The sequence below is a fragment of the Penicillium brevicompactum genome (assembly GCF_028827555.1).
Source record: "Penicillium brevicompactum strain IBT 35665 chromosome Unknown utg000006l_segment0_segment0, whole genome shotgun sequence".
NCBI lineage: Eukaryota > Fungi > Ascomycota > Eurotiomycetes > Eurotiales > Aspergillaceae > Penicillium > Penicillium brevicompactum.
In genome coordinates, this window is record NW_026623209.1 from 3,042,606 (window position 1) to 3,056,179 (window position 13,574).

The 13,574-nt window shown below is 48.3% G+C and overlaps 5 protein-coding genes across 5 annotated transcripts; 2 read left to right on the forward strand and 3 right to left on the reverse strand.

The window, feature by feature from the left end:
• Positions 1 to 1,024: 1,024 nt before the first annotated feature.
• N7506_009355 (TDT family transporter) lies at positions 1,025 to 2,496 on the reverse strand (the record flags this gene model as incomplete). The annotated part of the gene is made up of 5 exons (XM_056958648.1): positions 1,025 to 1,162; positions 1,223 to 1,508; positions 1,565 to 1,861; positions 1,911 to 2,279; positions 2,327 to 2,496. Coding segments are annotated over 5 exons (1,260 nt in total), but the record flags the coding sequence as incomplete, so codon positions are not given.
• Positions 2,497 to 3,313: 817 nt separating this feature from the next.
• On the forward strand, positions 3,314 to 7,167 carry N7506_009356 (uncharacterized protein; the record flags this gene model as incomplete). The annotated part of the gene is made up of 14 exons (XM_056958649.1): positions 3,314 to 3,549; positions 3,604 to 3,859; positions 3,910 to 4,203; positions 4,272 to 4,419; positions 4,476 to 4,620; positions 4,700 to 4,841; positions 4,895 to 4,988; positions 5,059 to 5,243; positions 5,351 to 6,082; positions 6,130 to 6,342; positions 6,404 to 6,557; positions 6,623 to 6,767; positions 6,829 to 6,968; positions 7,040 to 7,167. The coding sequence occupies 14 exons, from the start codon at positions 3,314 to 3,316 to the stop codon at positions 7,165 to 7,167; spliced, it is 3,012 nt and encodes a 1,003-aa protein (XP_056808039.1).
• A 260-nt stretch (positions 7,168 to 7,427) lies between these two features.
• Positions 7,428 to 8,543, reverse strand: N7506_009357 (polysaccharide deacetylase family protein; the record flags this gene model as incomplete). Its single annotated transcript, XM_056958650.1, has 4 exons — positions 7,428 to 7,544; positions 7,614 to 7,742; positions 7,801 to 8,378; positions 8,438 to 8,543. The coding sequence occupies 4 exons, from the start codon at positions 8,541 to 8,543 to the stop codon at positions 7,428 to 7,430; spliced, it is 930 nt and encodes a 309-aa protein (XP_056808040.1).
• Positions 8,544 to 9,147: 604 nt separating this feature from the next.
• On the forward strand, positions 9,148 to 10,624 carry N7506_009358 (FMN-dependent alpha-hydroxy acid dehydrogenase; the record flags this gene model as incomplete). The annotated part of the gene is made up of 3 exons (XM_056958651.1): positions 9,148 to 9,213; positions 9,270 to 10,425; positions 10,494 to 10,624. Coding segments are annotated over 3 exons (1,353 nt in total), but the record flags the coding sequence as incomplete, so codon positions are not given.
• Positions 10,625 to 11,629: 1,005 nt separating this feature from the next.
• Positions 11,630 to 13,544, reverse strand: N7506_009359 (putative sugar transporter; the record flags this gene model as incomplete). The annotated part of the gene is made up of 6 exons (XM_056958652.1): positions 11,630 to 11,862; positions 11,912 to 12,199; positions 12,252 to 12,622; positions 12,682 to 12,828; positions 12,879 to 13,195; positions 13,251 to 13,544. The coding sequence occupies 6 exons, from the start codon at positions 13,542 to 13,544 to the stop codon at positions 11,630 to 11,632; spliced, it is 1,650 nt and encodes a 549-aa protein (XP_056808042.1).
• Positions 13,545 to 13,574: the final 30 nt, after the last annotated feature.

The following is a 13,574-nucleotide window of genomic DNA, read 5'->3' on the forward strand; positions in this document are numbered from 1 at the left end:
ACCCCGCGCCCAGCAGTGGTGATTGAGCATGCTGCCGTTGAGGTTGTGGACCCAAGGAATGCTGAGGTTGAACACCTTGATGCTGCTGCTGCTGTTGTTGCTGAGGCGGCTGTTGATTGAATGGGTGACCTCCGTAGTTCATCATCGTGAACCAAAGAGGCGCGCGCGCACTTGCCGCTTACGGCAAATCGAGCGATCCCTTCAAACGCGAAGCATGCAAGGGCGCAGTAGTTAAAACCGTCCCAAGCTCGTGTGGGGGGATGAGAATGTGAGATAACGCGATGAGGAAGTATTCCAAAGAACCTATCGCGCCGCCAGCGCCGCTGACAATTCTATACGGGAGAATCGCCACTCGAGTCGCGCCGAGGCCGCGTGTTTGTTGTTCTATTCCGGCCTGAGGCCACAAGGCAACCAGGCCACCAGGCTGTCAGGCAACCAAGCGGAAGAGCCGAATCTGGTTTAGCGGCTACGGAGACCGAGTGGTGCCGGTCAGCGCAGTTCGCCAGTGAGTCGACGGTCGCGCACTGAAAGAGAATTCAGGGGGAGGAGCGACTGAGGAGAACCAGAGGCCCAGCGAAAACAGACCAAATCTATCTACTGAGACCCTTTGTAGATGACAGGGCCCAGTAAAAGTAGATTGGAGACGAAGTGGATGACACTGGGCTGGAATCCTCGATGGCGAGGGAAAAAATATTAAAAAAATAAAAAATAAAAAAATAAAATAAAATCGAAATTTCATCTCCACATCACGTGATCTACACCGTTCTTTCTAGGACGGATTCGGTAGTATATAATATAATATATGACAGACGAGGTTGGGATATTAGTGTTTTATTCTGGATTCTGATGGAACAGCACACAGAAAGGTATAGTATACACCAAAGACACGTATTCACACCCAAGAGACATGGCTATCTCCCCAAGCTGCTTCCCAAGGTATAATCCGCAATCCCGGTCAAAACTATACAACTGGTACTCCGTACTCCGTACAGACAACTGCGTGTGACCCCCGAGACTAATCACATCACGCCCTCTTGCCATCATCCTTGTCTTCCCGAAGATCTGCTAAACAGGGCGCAAAAAAAAGTTTGCCTGAAACTGCCCCTTTCAAAGTGCCAATACTCACAACGATCCACAATATCACCACCGAAAGGGACAGGATCTGCAATATATTAACTTAGATTAGCCCAACCGTCAAAATCTGGGGATAGGGCATTCATACAGTTCCGAGAATATTGAAAAATTCCGAAGGGAGTTCCTTTCCAATCTGGCAGGTCGCAGTTGCAAACCCTCCCAGTGGGAAAGTGAATCCCCACCACCCAATATTAAAAGGAAAGGTTTTGCTACAGGCGATCGATGCAATTGCAAAGAAGAGCCAGACAAGTCCAAATGACCACAAAGCGAATCCGATCAGGAACCCAATGGTGTACAAACTCGTTTCAGAGCCCTGCTCGAGAGTTTTGGTTTGAGGGAAGAGATCGCACGCACATTCTCCCAGTTTGGTCGCTCTGGCAAGAAAGTCAGTGATCATCTCCCCCATGTGGATCTGGGGGTTCAAACTCACCCTAAACTGCCCTGTCCTAATGGGCCCAACGGAAGAAAAACGCTGACAATGACGGCCTTGGGTGGCAATTTGTGGAGCGCAAGCCGTGCCAGGTAGATCACCATGACCATCAACGCAAGGGGCAGTCCAATACCCCACAGAACATAGCTGGTGATCACGGTCCACAGAGCGTAGTCGAGGTTGGGAAGAACCTCCGCCACGGCCGCACCAGTGGAAGCGGCAACGTTGCAGCTGACGATTGGAAGGAGCCATACGGCTGTCATGGAAGAAAGCTGCATTTCCTCACCATGGGCCATTCTGGGAGAGTTAGCGGCGTCAGATGGGTGGTTGGAACGGTGGTCCTCACAGCATGAAAGGTAATAACAGAGCCACGGTCACTGATATCGCAGCATCCAGTATCCAAAGACCCAGTGCAAGGTAGCTGGCCCCTTGGCCCCATGCCGGGACACATACGGCACAGATCATGTTGATAATCGTTGCAAGTCCCATGGGGAAACAGCCGATGAACATTGATTGAACTGGGTGTTTGATCATAGCCAAGAAGACCTCTGGGTATAAGATATGACGCAGGAGGGTGATGAAACAGCCTGCCATGAAAAGGAACACGTTCAACACGAAGATCACAATGGACAGCCAGTACAGCCATGCTCCGTTGTAGGGCAGACTGTGCAACAGCATGGACACGATGCCGGTGCCCATGGTGACAGAGAACCATCTGGGACAGGTTAATTGGGCGCCAGATTCAGCCAAGGCGAAACTTACGACGGCGTGAAATTGCGAACGACCCTTCTCCAGCCTCGTTCATGCTTTGTTGGCTGTTCCATGAGTTTGAGGTCAGGTTGAGGAGCTGCAATGACCGCATCGGTGGTTTCGCTCGCCATGACACTCGATCCTTCCTGCCCACATGTTCCTCCCATGATTACCCCTCTTACCTATGTTGCATACATACATCCAAGCTGCCCTGAAGTTTATTGAACATACCTCAGGAGCAATATTGTGGTTCCAGATGGGTACTGTGCAGAACTTTCCGGGACCCACCGGCACGAGCAAAAAAAAAAGAGAAAAAAAGTCTTGGAAAAGAGGGTCTCAACTAAACAATTGAACTTGATAATTTGGCTGACCTGAAGCGGTATGAGAGGTATGTATCAGATGTTACATGGAGGTTATTTACATTTGAAGGTGTAGTTGAATACCCTGGGTCCTGGATTACCATGGTGTACCAAACGCAAAACAAACCCATTAACCCCAAAATATGCAGCATTTAATCGATTGCCTCCATGACTGGTCATTGTTCTCGGAAAGAAAGCATATCATTGGAAGTAGCAATCCAGGGGTCCCTCTGTTGTCTGGATGTGGTGATGTCTAAGGTCGCCTTCAACCTTGTTGTGCCTCCAGGGCTAGCTTGTCGCGTGGAGCCCAGCGCTTCTTATCCGCGACGCCACTATCCACAAACCATCAAAATTTTGGAATAACTTGGATTGATGATTACGGACGTATTCCGCGAGACATGATAATCAGTTGGATAAGGTCTCTGGACATGATTTCAAAGAATGAGAAATTAGTACGGAATAGCGCATGACATATTCGGGGCTGGGATGGCGTGCGATTGCCTGAGCCCCTCAGGTCTACCAGCCTGATTGTTTCCCCCAAAGCTTCAAATACTACGAGCGTTGATAACAGCCGAGAAAAGGAAAACCTTTTTGATATCACAAGATCGAAATACTTATTGAAACAAACTATATCGCAGGTATGGTTGGGCAAGCATTGACTTCTGTTGCCATCATTGGCGGAGGCCCTGGGGGATTAGGGACTGCCATTGCTCTTTCTCAACTACCTTTCTTGAAAGTGACCCTTTACGAGAAAAACCCAGAACCAAGAGAGGCTGGAGCTGGAATTAGTTTAACCACAAATGCGTGGAAGGTCTTAGATCTCCTCGGCGCAAGCGAGGGGGTCAAAGGAGGATCGAAGTCAAACACACACCAGAGGTGAGCTGCCCCCGTAAGCCACCCCCAAGGCTCAACAAAAGCTCATCATACAAGAAATGCATATACAGGGAAAGTTTTGAGCGTTGTCGAGAATCCGGAAAACTCCGAGGGACAGTCTCGGGGAGCGATTCGTGCCCGCAGGACTCGACTGCAGTCTGCACTGTTGGCTCAGGTACCCGAGGGCATTATCCAATACAGCAGAAAGCTTGTAGCATTGGAGAATCTACCGGGGCAGAGTACCCGCTTGATATTTGACGATCAAACGGAGGCAATCGCACACCTTGTAGTCGGGGCTGATGGACTTCATTCTGTGAGTGAAGCTGCTTTCGGTTCGCTTGACTTATTGCTCATTCTCGCCAGATCATTCGAAAGACTCTTTTCAAAGACCACGAGCTTCGTTTTACTGGCAACAGTGCATTCCGTGTCCTTGTGCCCAAATCGCGTCTAGCCCACATTCCCGATATCACTTCCACAACTTCGTGGTGGTGGGGCGAAGATGGCCATGTATATCTCTCCGATGTGGATGAAGAGGGAGAGAATGACCATCCACTTTTTGAAATTACAGTAAGATCTTACAATGAGCCCAACGTCTCGGGAAAAACAGTCTTTTGGGGTATTCCAGCCACCAACCAAAAAGTGGGATCTCGCGTCGAGGTGAGACGATTTCCCCTTACTATACTCGACCGGGCTCCAGGGCTACCTTGGTTAACCTACCGGAATAGAAATTCGATCAAAGATTGAGAGATGCCGTGAGTGCAGTTCAGGAAGGGGAATGGAGAGAATTCGCAACATTTGCAGGACCTCGACTGGATAAAATTACAGGTTGGAAGAAGATTGCACTGATTGGAGATGCCAGCCACCCTCTCTCAGGTATTTCCACTCTCCAAAATCAGCACCGGGTGGAATCGCTTCTAAAAAATCCACAGGTGCGTTTGGATCTGGGGCAACGTTTGCAATGGAAGATGGGTGGATTCTCGCTCGGGCCCTTGAGCTCACGCAACAATCTTCCCACCCCGTGCAAGACGCTCTCAAAATTTTTGATCAGATTCGGTCTCCATATTACTCAAAGATGTGAGTCATTCAGAGGCTACTCCGTATATACTGAAATATGGATCGGGTAAATGTTGACTAATTTTCCCTGGTGATTCAGGTATCACCACTTAGATGAGACCAAGGCTAAATTGCAAGCATCCAAAGCCGAGACGGACAGTTTTGACGCTTTTCTCCAAAACAAGATTGATACTTTCCTCTACGGAGATAAGGACTTTATCTACAAAAACGACATTCAGAAGGTTTGGACGGACTATGTCATTGAGCACGGCTATTTGACTTGAGGGTACCATAGATGATCATTTATATGTGGAGAAAGCGAGGGTTCTGTAACCCGTCTGGGACTACAATGCTGCAATCGAAGCTTGTTCTAGAAACAAAATTCTCCGGTATTTCCTCTGGAATCATTAAGTTATCATATTCGTTTTCACGGCCGGCTGGCTTGATGCCTCATGGTAGAATGCCTAAGTGAATTTGACCCCAATTACTATAATGGGAGCAAGTCAACAATTCAGCCTGGTGGGGTCATTATCATGCTCCAAGACCGCCATCCCACCAGTGAGATTTTCAAGACTCCAGCACGGTCTTTCGCTAATCAGCGCCAGCTATGGCACCAACGGAGAATTGGCCAAGATTGGTGGATGGTACGTTAGTGCGTTGATATGTCGTGATAAGCCAAGGTCGAATTGAGGGGGTGACCCTGGACGCATATAAGAGCTTATTTTTGGCTATGATTCTAAGACCAGCTCAGATCACCGAAAAAAAAAAAGAGAAGTCAGGGTCCCCCAAAATGGTGCGCTCCTCACCAACATCGAAGCAACCCGATCTCGCGACCACCGTGATCGATTCAAATTCTCAAGATGAAGTTCCGGTTTCCAAATCAGCCAAGAGAACATTCAGATCTTTTATCTGGGATACAGACTCACATCTAAAATCCCCAGAGGAGAAACGTCTCCTTCTCAAGCTCGATGCGGCGATTCTCAGCATCGGGTGTTTAGGATTCTTTATGAAATATCTCGACCAGGGTAATCTCTCCAATGCATATGTCTCGGGATTACAAGAGGTTTTGTCTATGTATGGCAATGAGTACACATACGCACAGACAGTGTACACCGTCGCCTACGCAGCCATGCAGATACCCAGTACAATCATCGTCCAGCGCGTGAGGCCGAGTATTTGGCTTGCAGCAATGGAAGTCGGTTGGGCCATCTTCACATTTGCACAAGCTGCAATGAACAACGTGAGCGAGCTATACGCTTTCAGATTCTTGGTTGGATTTTTCGAGAGTTCGTTCTTCCCTGTTTTGCTTTACGTTCTTGGAAGTTGGTACACAAAAACAGAGTTGGCGAAACGAGTTGCCCTGTTCCATATGACCGCGCCGCTAGGATCTGCATTTGGTGGATATTTACAGGCCGCAGTCTACAAGAACATGAATGGGGCTCATGGTCTTGCTGGGTGGAGGTGGCTATATCTCATTTGCGGGGTGAGTTACTCAGCACGAAGTTCGAGTGTTAATCTGACATCATGTAGTGTATGACTCTTCCTGTCGGCATCGCAACTTACTTTCTGCTCCCCGATACACCACACACCACCCGCGTATGGTTCCTCTCCAAGAGAGAACGTGAACTTGCACAAGAACGGGTTCTGAAAGCTGGCAAGGCGGCACCTGTCAAAATCACCCTCCACACATTCAAGAAAATTCTTGGATCGTGGAAGTGGTATGCATTTGTTTTGGGATACGTGGTGAGCTTTGAGAATTAAGGTTTATTTTTGAAGAGTTGAACTTGACTAACCTCAAGTCTAGCTCTATGGGTCCTCTTGCGGAGCCAGCAGTTACTTTGGTATTTGGCTCAAATCCGAAGGCTTTTCCGTGGTTGATCGAAACCTTATCCCAACGGGGACATCCCTCATCTCTGCGGCTTGCGTCGTGCTATGGGGCTTCCTTTCGGATTATACGGGTAGCAGATTCACCTGGGTTTTAGTTCCCCTGGTATGCAAATTTTGACTACAAGTTCCGATTTAGACACAAAGAGCTTCACTGACAAGTGTGTCTCGCGACAGATTTTCGGAATGTTACCCAATGGAATATTAGCATTTTGGCCGGAGAGTTTGCGGCTAAAGGAATTCGCATTCCTCACAGTCGCTGTCCAGCTCATGACAGCTGTGTTGTGAGTTACCATCACGGGTACCTCATCCTCAAAAGAAGGACTGCGCTAATTGACATTCAAGCTACACTTGGGCCAACGAAGTGTGTGCTGGAGATAACGAGGAGCGAGCAGTTGTTGTCAGCAGTATGAATGGCTTCCAATACGCCGTGGCCGCCTGGTTGCCTATTGTGATCTTCCCACAGACCATGGCCCCCACATTCAGTGAGTCAAATGGATATTCATTGAGTTGCTTTCCCTAATGTTGGTTGCTTTCTGACACGCAAACTATCTAGGATATGGGTTCCCCGCAACATTCGGGTTGGTGATTGCTGCAATCATCAGTGTCATTGGAATTCAGGTGCTCGTCAAAATCAAAGGCATCGGAGTTTCTCAGTCCGAGGATGACCGAGAAACAGAATAAATTTCACGATCCATTGATGCGGAAGTATGTTTACACTTGGCTGAATATCTACTCAGAACATGCCCGGGTAAAACCGAAACAGTGCCATTTACGATTAGGTTCGATACTTTGACGCTTGCAACGGGCTGTGCGGACAAATAGTTTCTTTTAGACGATTGTTGTAATTATAGCCATGGAGAAGCCTTGCATGCTTTTTTTCCCCCTGACCAAAATTCATGCGAACTCTGGGGCGGATTTGGAGGCTTAAGTTCGCGCGTAAGCTATGCTTTGGCTTTGGCTACTTGCCCAGCAGCAGCAGGCATAACTGCACCCTCGGGTGGCTGATTCTTGGATTTGAACTCGTCGGACATTTGTTCAAAAGTCACCCATTCGACTCCCTCGTGGCTGTTAATGTATTCGATGATTCTAATAACAATTTGTCAGTATGCTGTGGCGTATAAATATACTGAGATCGGAATGTATGAGGCTTGCCTTTCATGCATAAGTAACACGTGTGGTCGACCAGAAACGTCTGGATGGATCGTCATCGGAAACACGAACTCATCGTACTCTCGGTAGAAGTAATCAAAGTGATCCTAGGATTAGGGTGTCAGCTACCACGAGCGTTTCTTTGAGTCTTGATAGTAGACAAACCTTCCAAATATCTTCAACATCTCGCGGGTTGACCCAGCCGTGGCTGTTGGCTGAATTCTTTATAAACATCATCGGAGGCAGATCATCAATATACCAACTGCCGGGGATCTCGACAAGACCGGTTGTGTTTCCCCTGACCAAAGGCTTCATCCAAGTTTCTGCCTTTTGTTCGTAATTGATTTTCGTCCACGTATCCCCAGTTCGTAACCAATACATCTGGCAGTCCTCGTGGGACATGGAATGATCGTACTCAATACCATATTGTAACAGCAGATCTACCATCTCTGCACTGGCTTCCCACCAAGGAGCGACAATACCTCGTGGTGGCTTTCCACAAAAGTCCGTCAACATATTGTAGGTTTTGTCAAGGATATCACGCTGCTGCCCGGCTGAAAGACTGGATGGGTTTTCGTGGGAGTAGCCGTGGAGACCGATTTCGTGACCGGCATCTCGGACCATGGCGCATTCTTCAGGGAATGTATCCAAAGTGTGACCAGGAATGAACCAAGTTGCTTTGATGTTGTATTTTTCGAATAACTTCAAGACACGAGGGGTTCCAATGTGGCCCGCCCAAAGACCTGACAATAAAAACGATGTAAGCATCAAAAACGAGACAATCGATTGAGCGCATATTTACCTCGACTGATGTCGCTGACACTGTCTTCGCCTCCATATGAGCCAAGCCAACCTGCAACCGCATCAATATCGACACCATAACCGACAAGCACTCTCTTTTTCCCCATGTTGTGTTAAAGTTGGCAGAAGGGACGAGGAAGAGACTAATTGATGTGGTGGGAGAGAGAAGAGAAATATGTTGCGAAAAGCTTCAAGCATGCTCCTTTTAAGAGAGGCCCACCGCAAGTCTTGGGCGCAACATGTATCGCGTTCCACCCCCATCGCTGCACCACACAATTCAAAGGTGGGGGTACTTTCTCTCGCAAGCTCCACTGAAACCTTTTATATTTTTGAATGGAAGCGACGACTGTAATCTCATCAATCGCTTTTATCTACGGACCCTCGATATCTACGGTTTCTGTCTTTACCACCGGCCCCCATCCCCTGTCCACAAGCGGCCGGAAGCCATACCCCAACTCAATCCTGTGTGTGACCAAGACATAGGAAATCATTGGCTATCTGCAGACGGCGTCTCTTTCTCAGTAACCTGGAGAAAAAAAATATCTAGAGACGTCGGTTGTATTCCTCAATCCTTCTCAGCTGGAGTTCGCGTCTCGCATCCTATCCGCACAAAAGCACACCAACAAAAGTTTGGTTACTTTCAAATGTCATCGTTTACTCTGGAAGAAGGCAAGTGAGGTCCTCTTGGATCAAAGTCAGGCTCGCTAAGATCGCCTAGTTTCGAGACACCACACGCAAGAAAGCTGCTGGGTGATACTATACGGGAAGGTTTACGATGTAGGACTATCGACTTCCAATCAACTAGCTTTTTGGTACTAACTGAGTATTACAAGGTAACCAACTTCTTGCAAGAGCACCCTGGAGGAGCTCAGGCGATACTTCGTTCTGCCGGCCGCGACGCAACCGAAGACTTCGACTTGATACACCCTGCCGAAACACTCGGAGACATTCAGTCGTTATATCTTGGAACGTGCCAGCAGCAGAAGGCAGTTCCGCAACATCAAAGGGTGAAGCAGGAGCCAGAGGTTCTTCTTAACACATTGCTCAACCTTGAAGAAATCGAAGCCGCAGCAACAAAAGTGATCAGTAAAAAGGGATGGGCTTATTATTACTCAGCCTCCGACGACAAGATTTCAAAACGTCTTAACACAGAGGCCTATCGGCAAATCTTGTTTCGACCGCGGGTATTTGTGGATTGTCGTAACTGCGATCTGGATGTGACGATTCTGGGTCATAAAGTGGGACTACCACTTTTTGTCAGCCCAACAGCCATGGCCCGACTGGGGCATCCAACAGGAGAAGCGGGGATCGCTGAAGGATGTCGCCCGTTTGGTGCGCTGCAAATTATTGCAAATAATTCATCTGTGTCACCGGAAGATGTTGTTGCTAATGCATCGCCAACTCAAATATTCGGATGGCAGCTATACGTTCAGCTGAACAGAAAGTCCAGCGAGGAGATGCTAGCGCGCGTCAACGGTCTCGACCAAGTCAAATTCATTGTTCTTACGCTCGATGCCCCAGTTGCGGGAAAGAGAGAGGATGACGAGCGATTCAATATCCAAAATAACTCATCAGGAAGCGTCACCACCCAGCTTTTCGCTGGAACGGATCCGTCTCTGACCTGGTCAGACACCTTGAAGTGGTTATCCCAACACACCACGAAGCCAGTGGTTCTGAAAGGAATACAAACCCACGAGGATGCGCTATTGGCCATTCAGTACGCCTCGTTCGTTAAGGCGATCGTACTGTCAAACCACGGTGGACGATCTCTTGACACAGCACCACCGGCTGTGCATACTCTTCTTGAAATTCGGGAGAACTGCCCCGAGGTCTTCAGTAAAGTAGAGGTCTGGGTTGATGGTGGTATTCGCAGAGGCACAGATGCCATAAAAGCCCTTTGTCTTGGAGCAAAGTGTGTTGGAATTGGAAGGCCAGCTCTCTGGGGTCTAGCTGCAGGGGGACCACAGGGCGTCGAAAGAACCTTGAAAAGTAAGAAACCAGCCCTGAGAACTCATGTATGCGTGACTCATAACTGATATTCACTTCGTGATATCTAGTTTTGTCTGATGAGATGAAGACGTCCATGCGCCTGCTTGGAGCGCAAAACGTGGAAGATCTTGGTCCCCACCATGTGAGAGAGCTCAAAGCGCTTCACAAAAATATGACTTTGACTGATGAATATAGGTGAATACAACCGTTGTTCGGCAACAAATATACAAACCATTAGTCGCTGCGGGACAAGATCTGGGGGCTTTGAAAGGGAAGCTTTGAAGTGACACCTTGATCCAGTCGCCAAGGGACTTCTCCTTGCATACTGGGTACTCCGGATTTGTCTGCAGAGCTTCAAACGCTCTCTACCATGATTTACACCACCCGAACCCTGTCCAATGTGCGTCTCCGACAAGTGATTTTCCGGTTTGTTCTGCCAGCTCCCGAGGTCTCGCTAGAATTTTTCGGAGGTTGGGACAATGTGACTTACTCGCTGTGCTGATGATTGGTAAAAGTTGATAGAGAAGTCTAGGTAACATACGGAGTATCTTATTCATGATTTTAAGCTTTCAATTTGTGCTGCTGCTTTCCAAGCTATGACTTGTATCAATGGGACAGGCTTGGGACCTTGCCGATCCAGCCCCTGATTCCCTGATAAAAATTCACCCGGATGCCAAGCCCAATACAACTCTCCTAGAAATGGCAGGTGGGTCCACAAGTGGCCCTGGTTGTGAAAATTAATGGCTGGAAAATGGTCAATTCGATTCAACAATAACTGGCCGTAGTCGAGTTCAAGCCTTCGTAACCTAAGGAGGCCTTTTTGGGCCCGGCCTCGGGCCCGGACCTCGGGCCCACAGCCCACCCAAGCTGTGGGCTGTGGGCTCTAAGGACCTGTGTGCAGTTTTGTCAGGGCTCGCATCCCACATTTTGACACAATATCGCCCCGAGGCATGCAGAGGCAACAGAAATTTATACTTGGCTCTTGATTCTATCTCAACTCTATCTAGAAAATTCCATTCAACATTCAAGATGCCTTTCGGGAGAGGATCATAACTCTCTGGAGAATCGGAGCTCCAGCTCGAGATGCTTGGACAACTTTCGCCCAACCCCATCCGAAATTTTGTCTTGTATGTTACACAAGTGACGCCCACATTGCGGTGCCCGAATAGGTTCATTCGGACCCATAGCCCATGCATAACAGCACTTATAGCGCATCGTGTCCGTGAGTCTCAAATGGAAGCCCTAAGCAGAACACACCCACAGCAACCCACAATGCAGCGCTGGCATATATGGGAGCACTTGTGAATCCAGTCTGTGAGGAAATAAGACTAGCTATGAGTCCTCCCAGTCGGAGAAGCGCGGCCGCGGTCCCCGAACCCGTTCCTCGATGGGGAGCCGGGAATGACTCTGGCGTAAATGCGTACATGATAGCATATTCTGTTATTTCATTAGTATTGATCATCTGCCCAAGCTCGTCCACGCTTACCAAAGTTAGCCAGTAAACTGGTAATGCAAGAAAAGGCGAGGTCTGCGGACGGGCTGGTGACGCTGACATATGCAAACAGAAAGACCGCAGTGACAACTGCTGAACCTCCCATCATCCAACGTCGCCCGAGTCGAGTGTTGACGCCGGCTGCGGCAGACAAGGGACCAACGATGCCGACAGCTGACGTGATGCAATAATTCCGATATGTCAGGTACAACGAGGTGGTTTCGGTAAACTTGGTTGCCAAATAAGAAGGCAAGAATGCAAAGAACAAAGGGTACGCGATTCCTGGAAAGAGTGTCAGTGGATATTCGTAAGGTGGAGTTCAAGCGCAACTTACCAACTGTCAGCCAGATCAGCCAAATGATAAGAGTCTGCCTTGCCAATTTCCGAGTTGCAAATAATGCACGGTAATGTTCACCACGGAAAGCTTGCATGTTTTCCTTGACGATCTCTTTGGTAGACATTCGTGTCGTTTCACCCTCCTCGTTAGTGCTGTTTCCCAACCGAGCATCTATCTCACGAAGCATTCCGATTGTCAGAGGTTCTGGCTTCCCATTCTGTCGAGCAACATGGTTGACGGCATCCACTGCGTCTTGATCTCTGCCTTGGGAGAGCAGGTATCGGGGTGTTTCCGGTAGCTTGAAAACAAATATGCGAATGAAAGTAAAAGCTAGGGCAAGACCCCCTAAGGTGATGAGAGTATATCTCCTAAAATCAGATGTCAGTTTTGGATGCATACTGGTTGCACATGTAAGTCAAAGCCATACCATCCCATATTTTGGCTACGTGAACACGTCTCCGGGGTAGCATCGGTTGGACAGCTAAAGTTGGCCAGAAAGACCCAGGCAATCAAGGAAACAATGAGCTGACTCAGGTTCCACCACGCCGAGAGTGCAGTAAGAAGATATTGGTGACTGAGGAGGTTAGAAAACGATCTAGTGCATATTGTTCCATTCCCACCTACCTTCCAGGGACGAACTCCAAAAAGATCATGGAATCCACAGGCACATTCCCACCCGCGGCGGTGCCAATAACTGCCCAAAGTGCACTGAAAGCCACAAAATTCAAGGAACCTGCAGCAGCACATAGAAACATACCAGCAATAAGCAGTGTGCAGTTGAATGCTGGTTTGCGCCCGATGAGATCACTAGATAACCCCCAGAATGAAGCGCCCAGGATCAAACCGACATAATAAGCAACCGAACTGTAGCTGACCTGCACTATCCCAGAGAATTCTTGCTTTATAGGTGGCTGGACACTTCCAATGCCTTGAGATGCAAACTATTGATAGTCAGTTCTCCGTGTGTTCAAGAGGGGAATGGTAGATGTCTCGTACGTTGTCAACAATCCACCCAAAGCCGGTTACCACAAAGAGTTTCCACTGGAACCTGGTCAAGTCAGAAATCTTGCCAAATAGTCGTATTTCGGGAATGAAGTACCAGCCCATGCCAATGTCCTCCATACACTTTCCGATAAGTTCAGATTTCAGACGATATGCCTTGGTGGTTGAAGATCCGTAGAAGGTGTCTACTTCAAGATCATCGATGTTCGTGAGTTTTCCAGCATCGTGGTCCAAATTAATGCCCTCTGACTCTAAGGGAGCTTTCTTGTCATGTCGTATATCGTCCATGTTTGAATTGTGGTGATTGTGCCGATATTC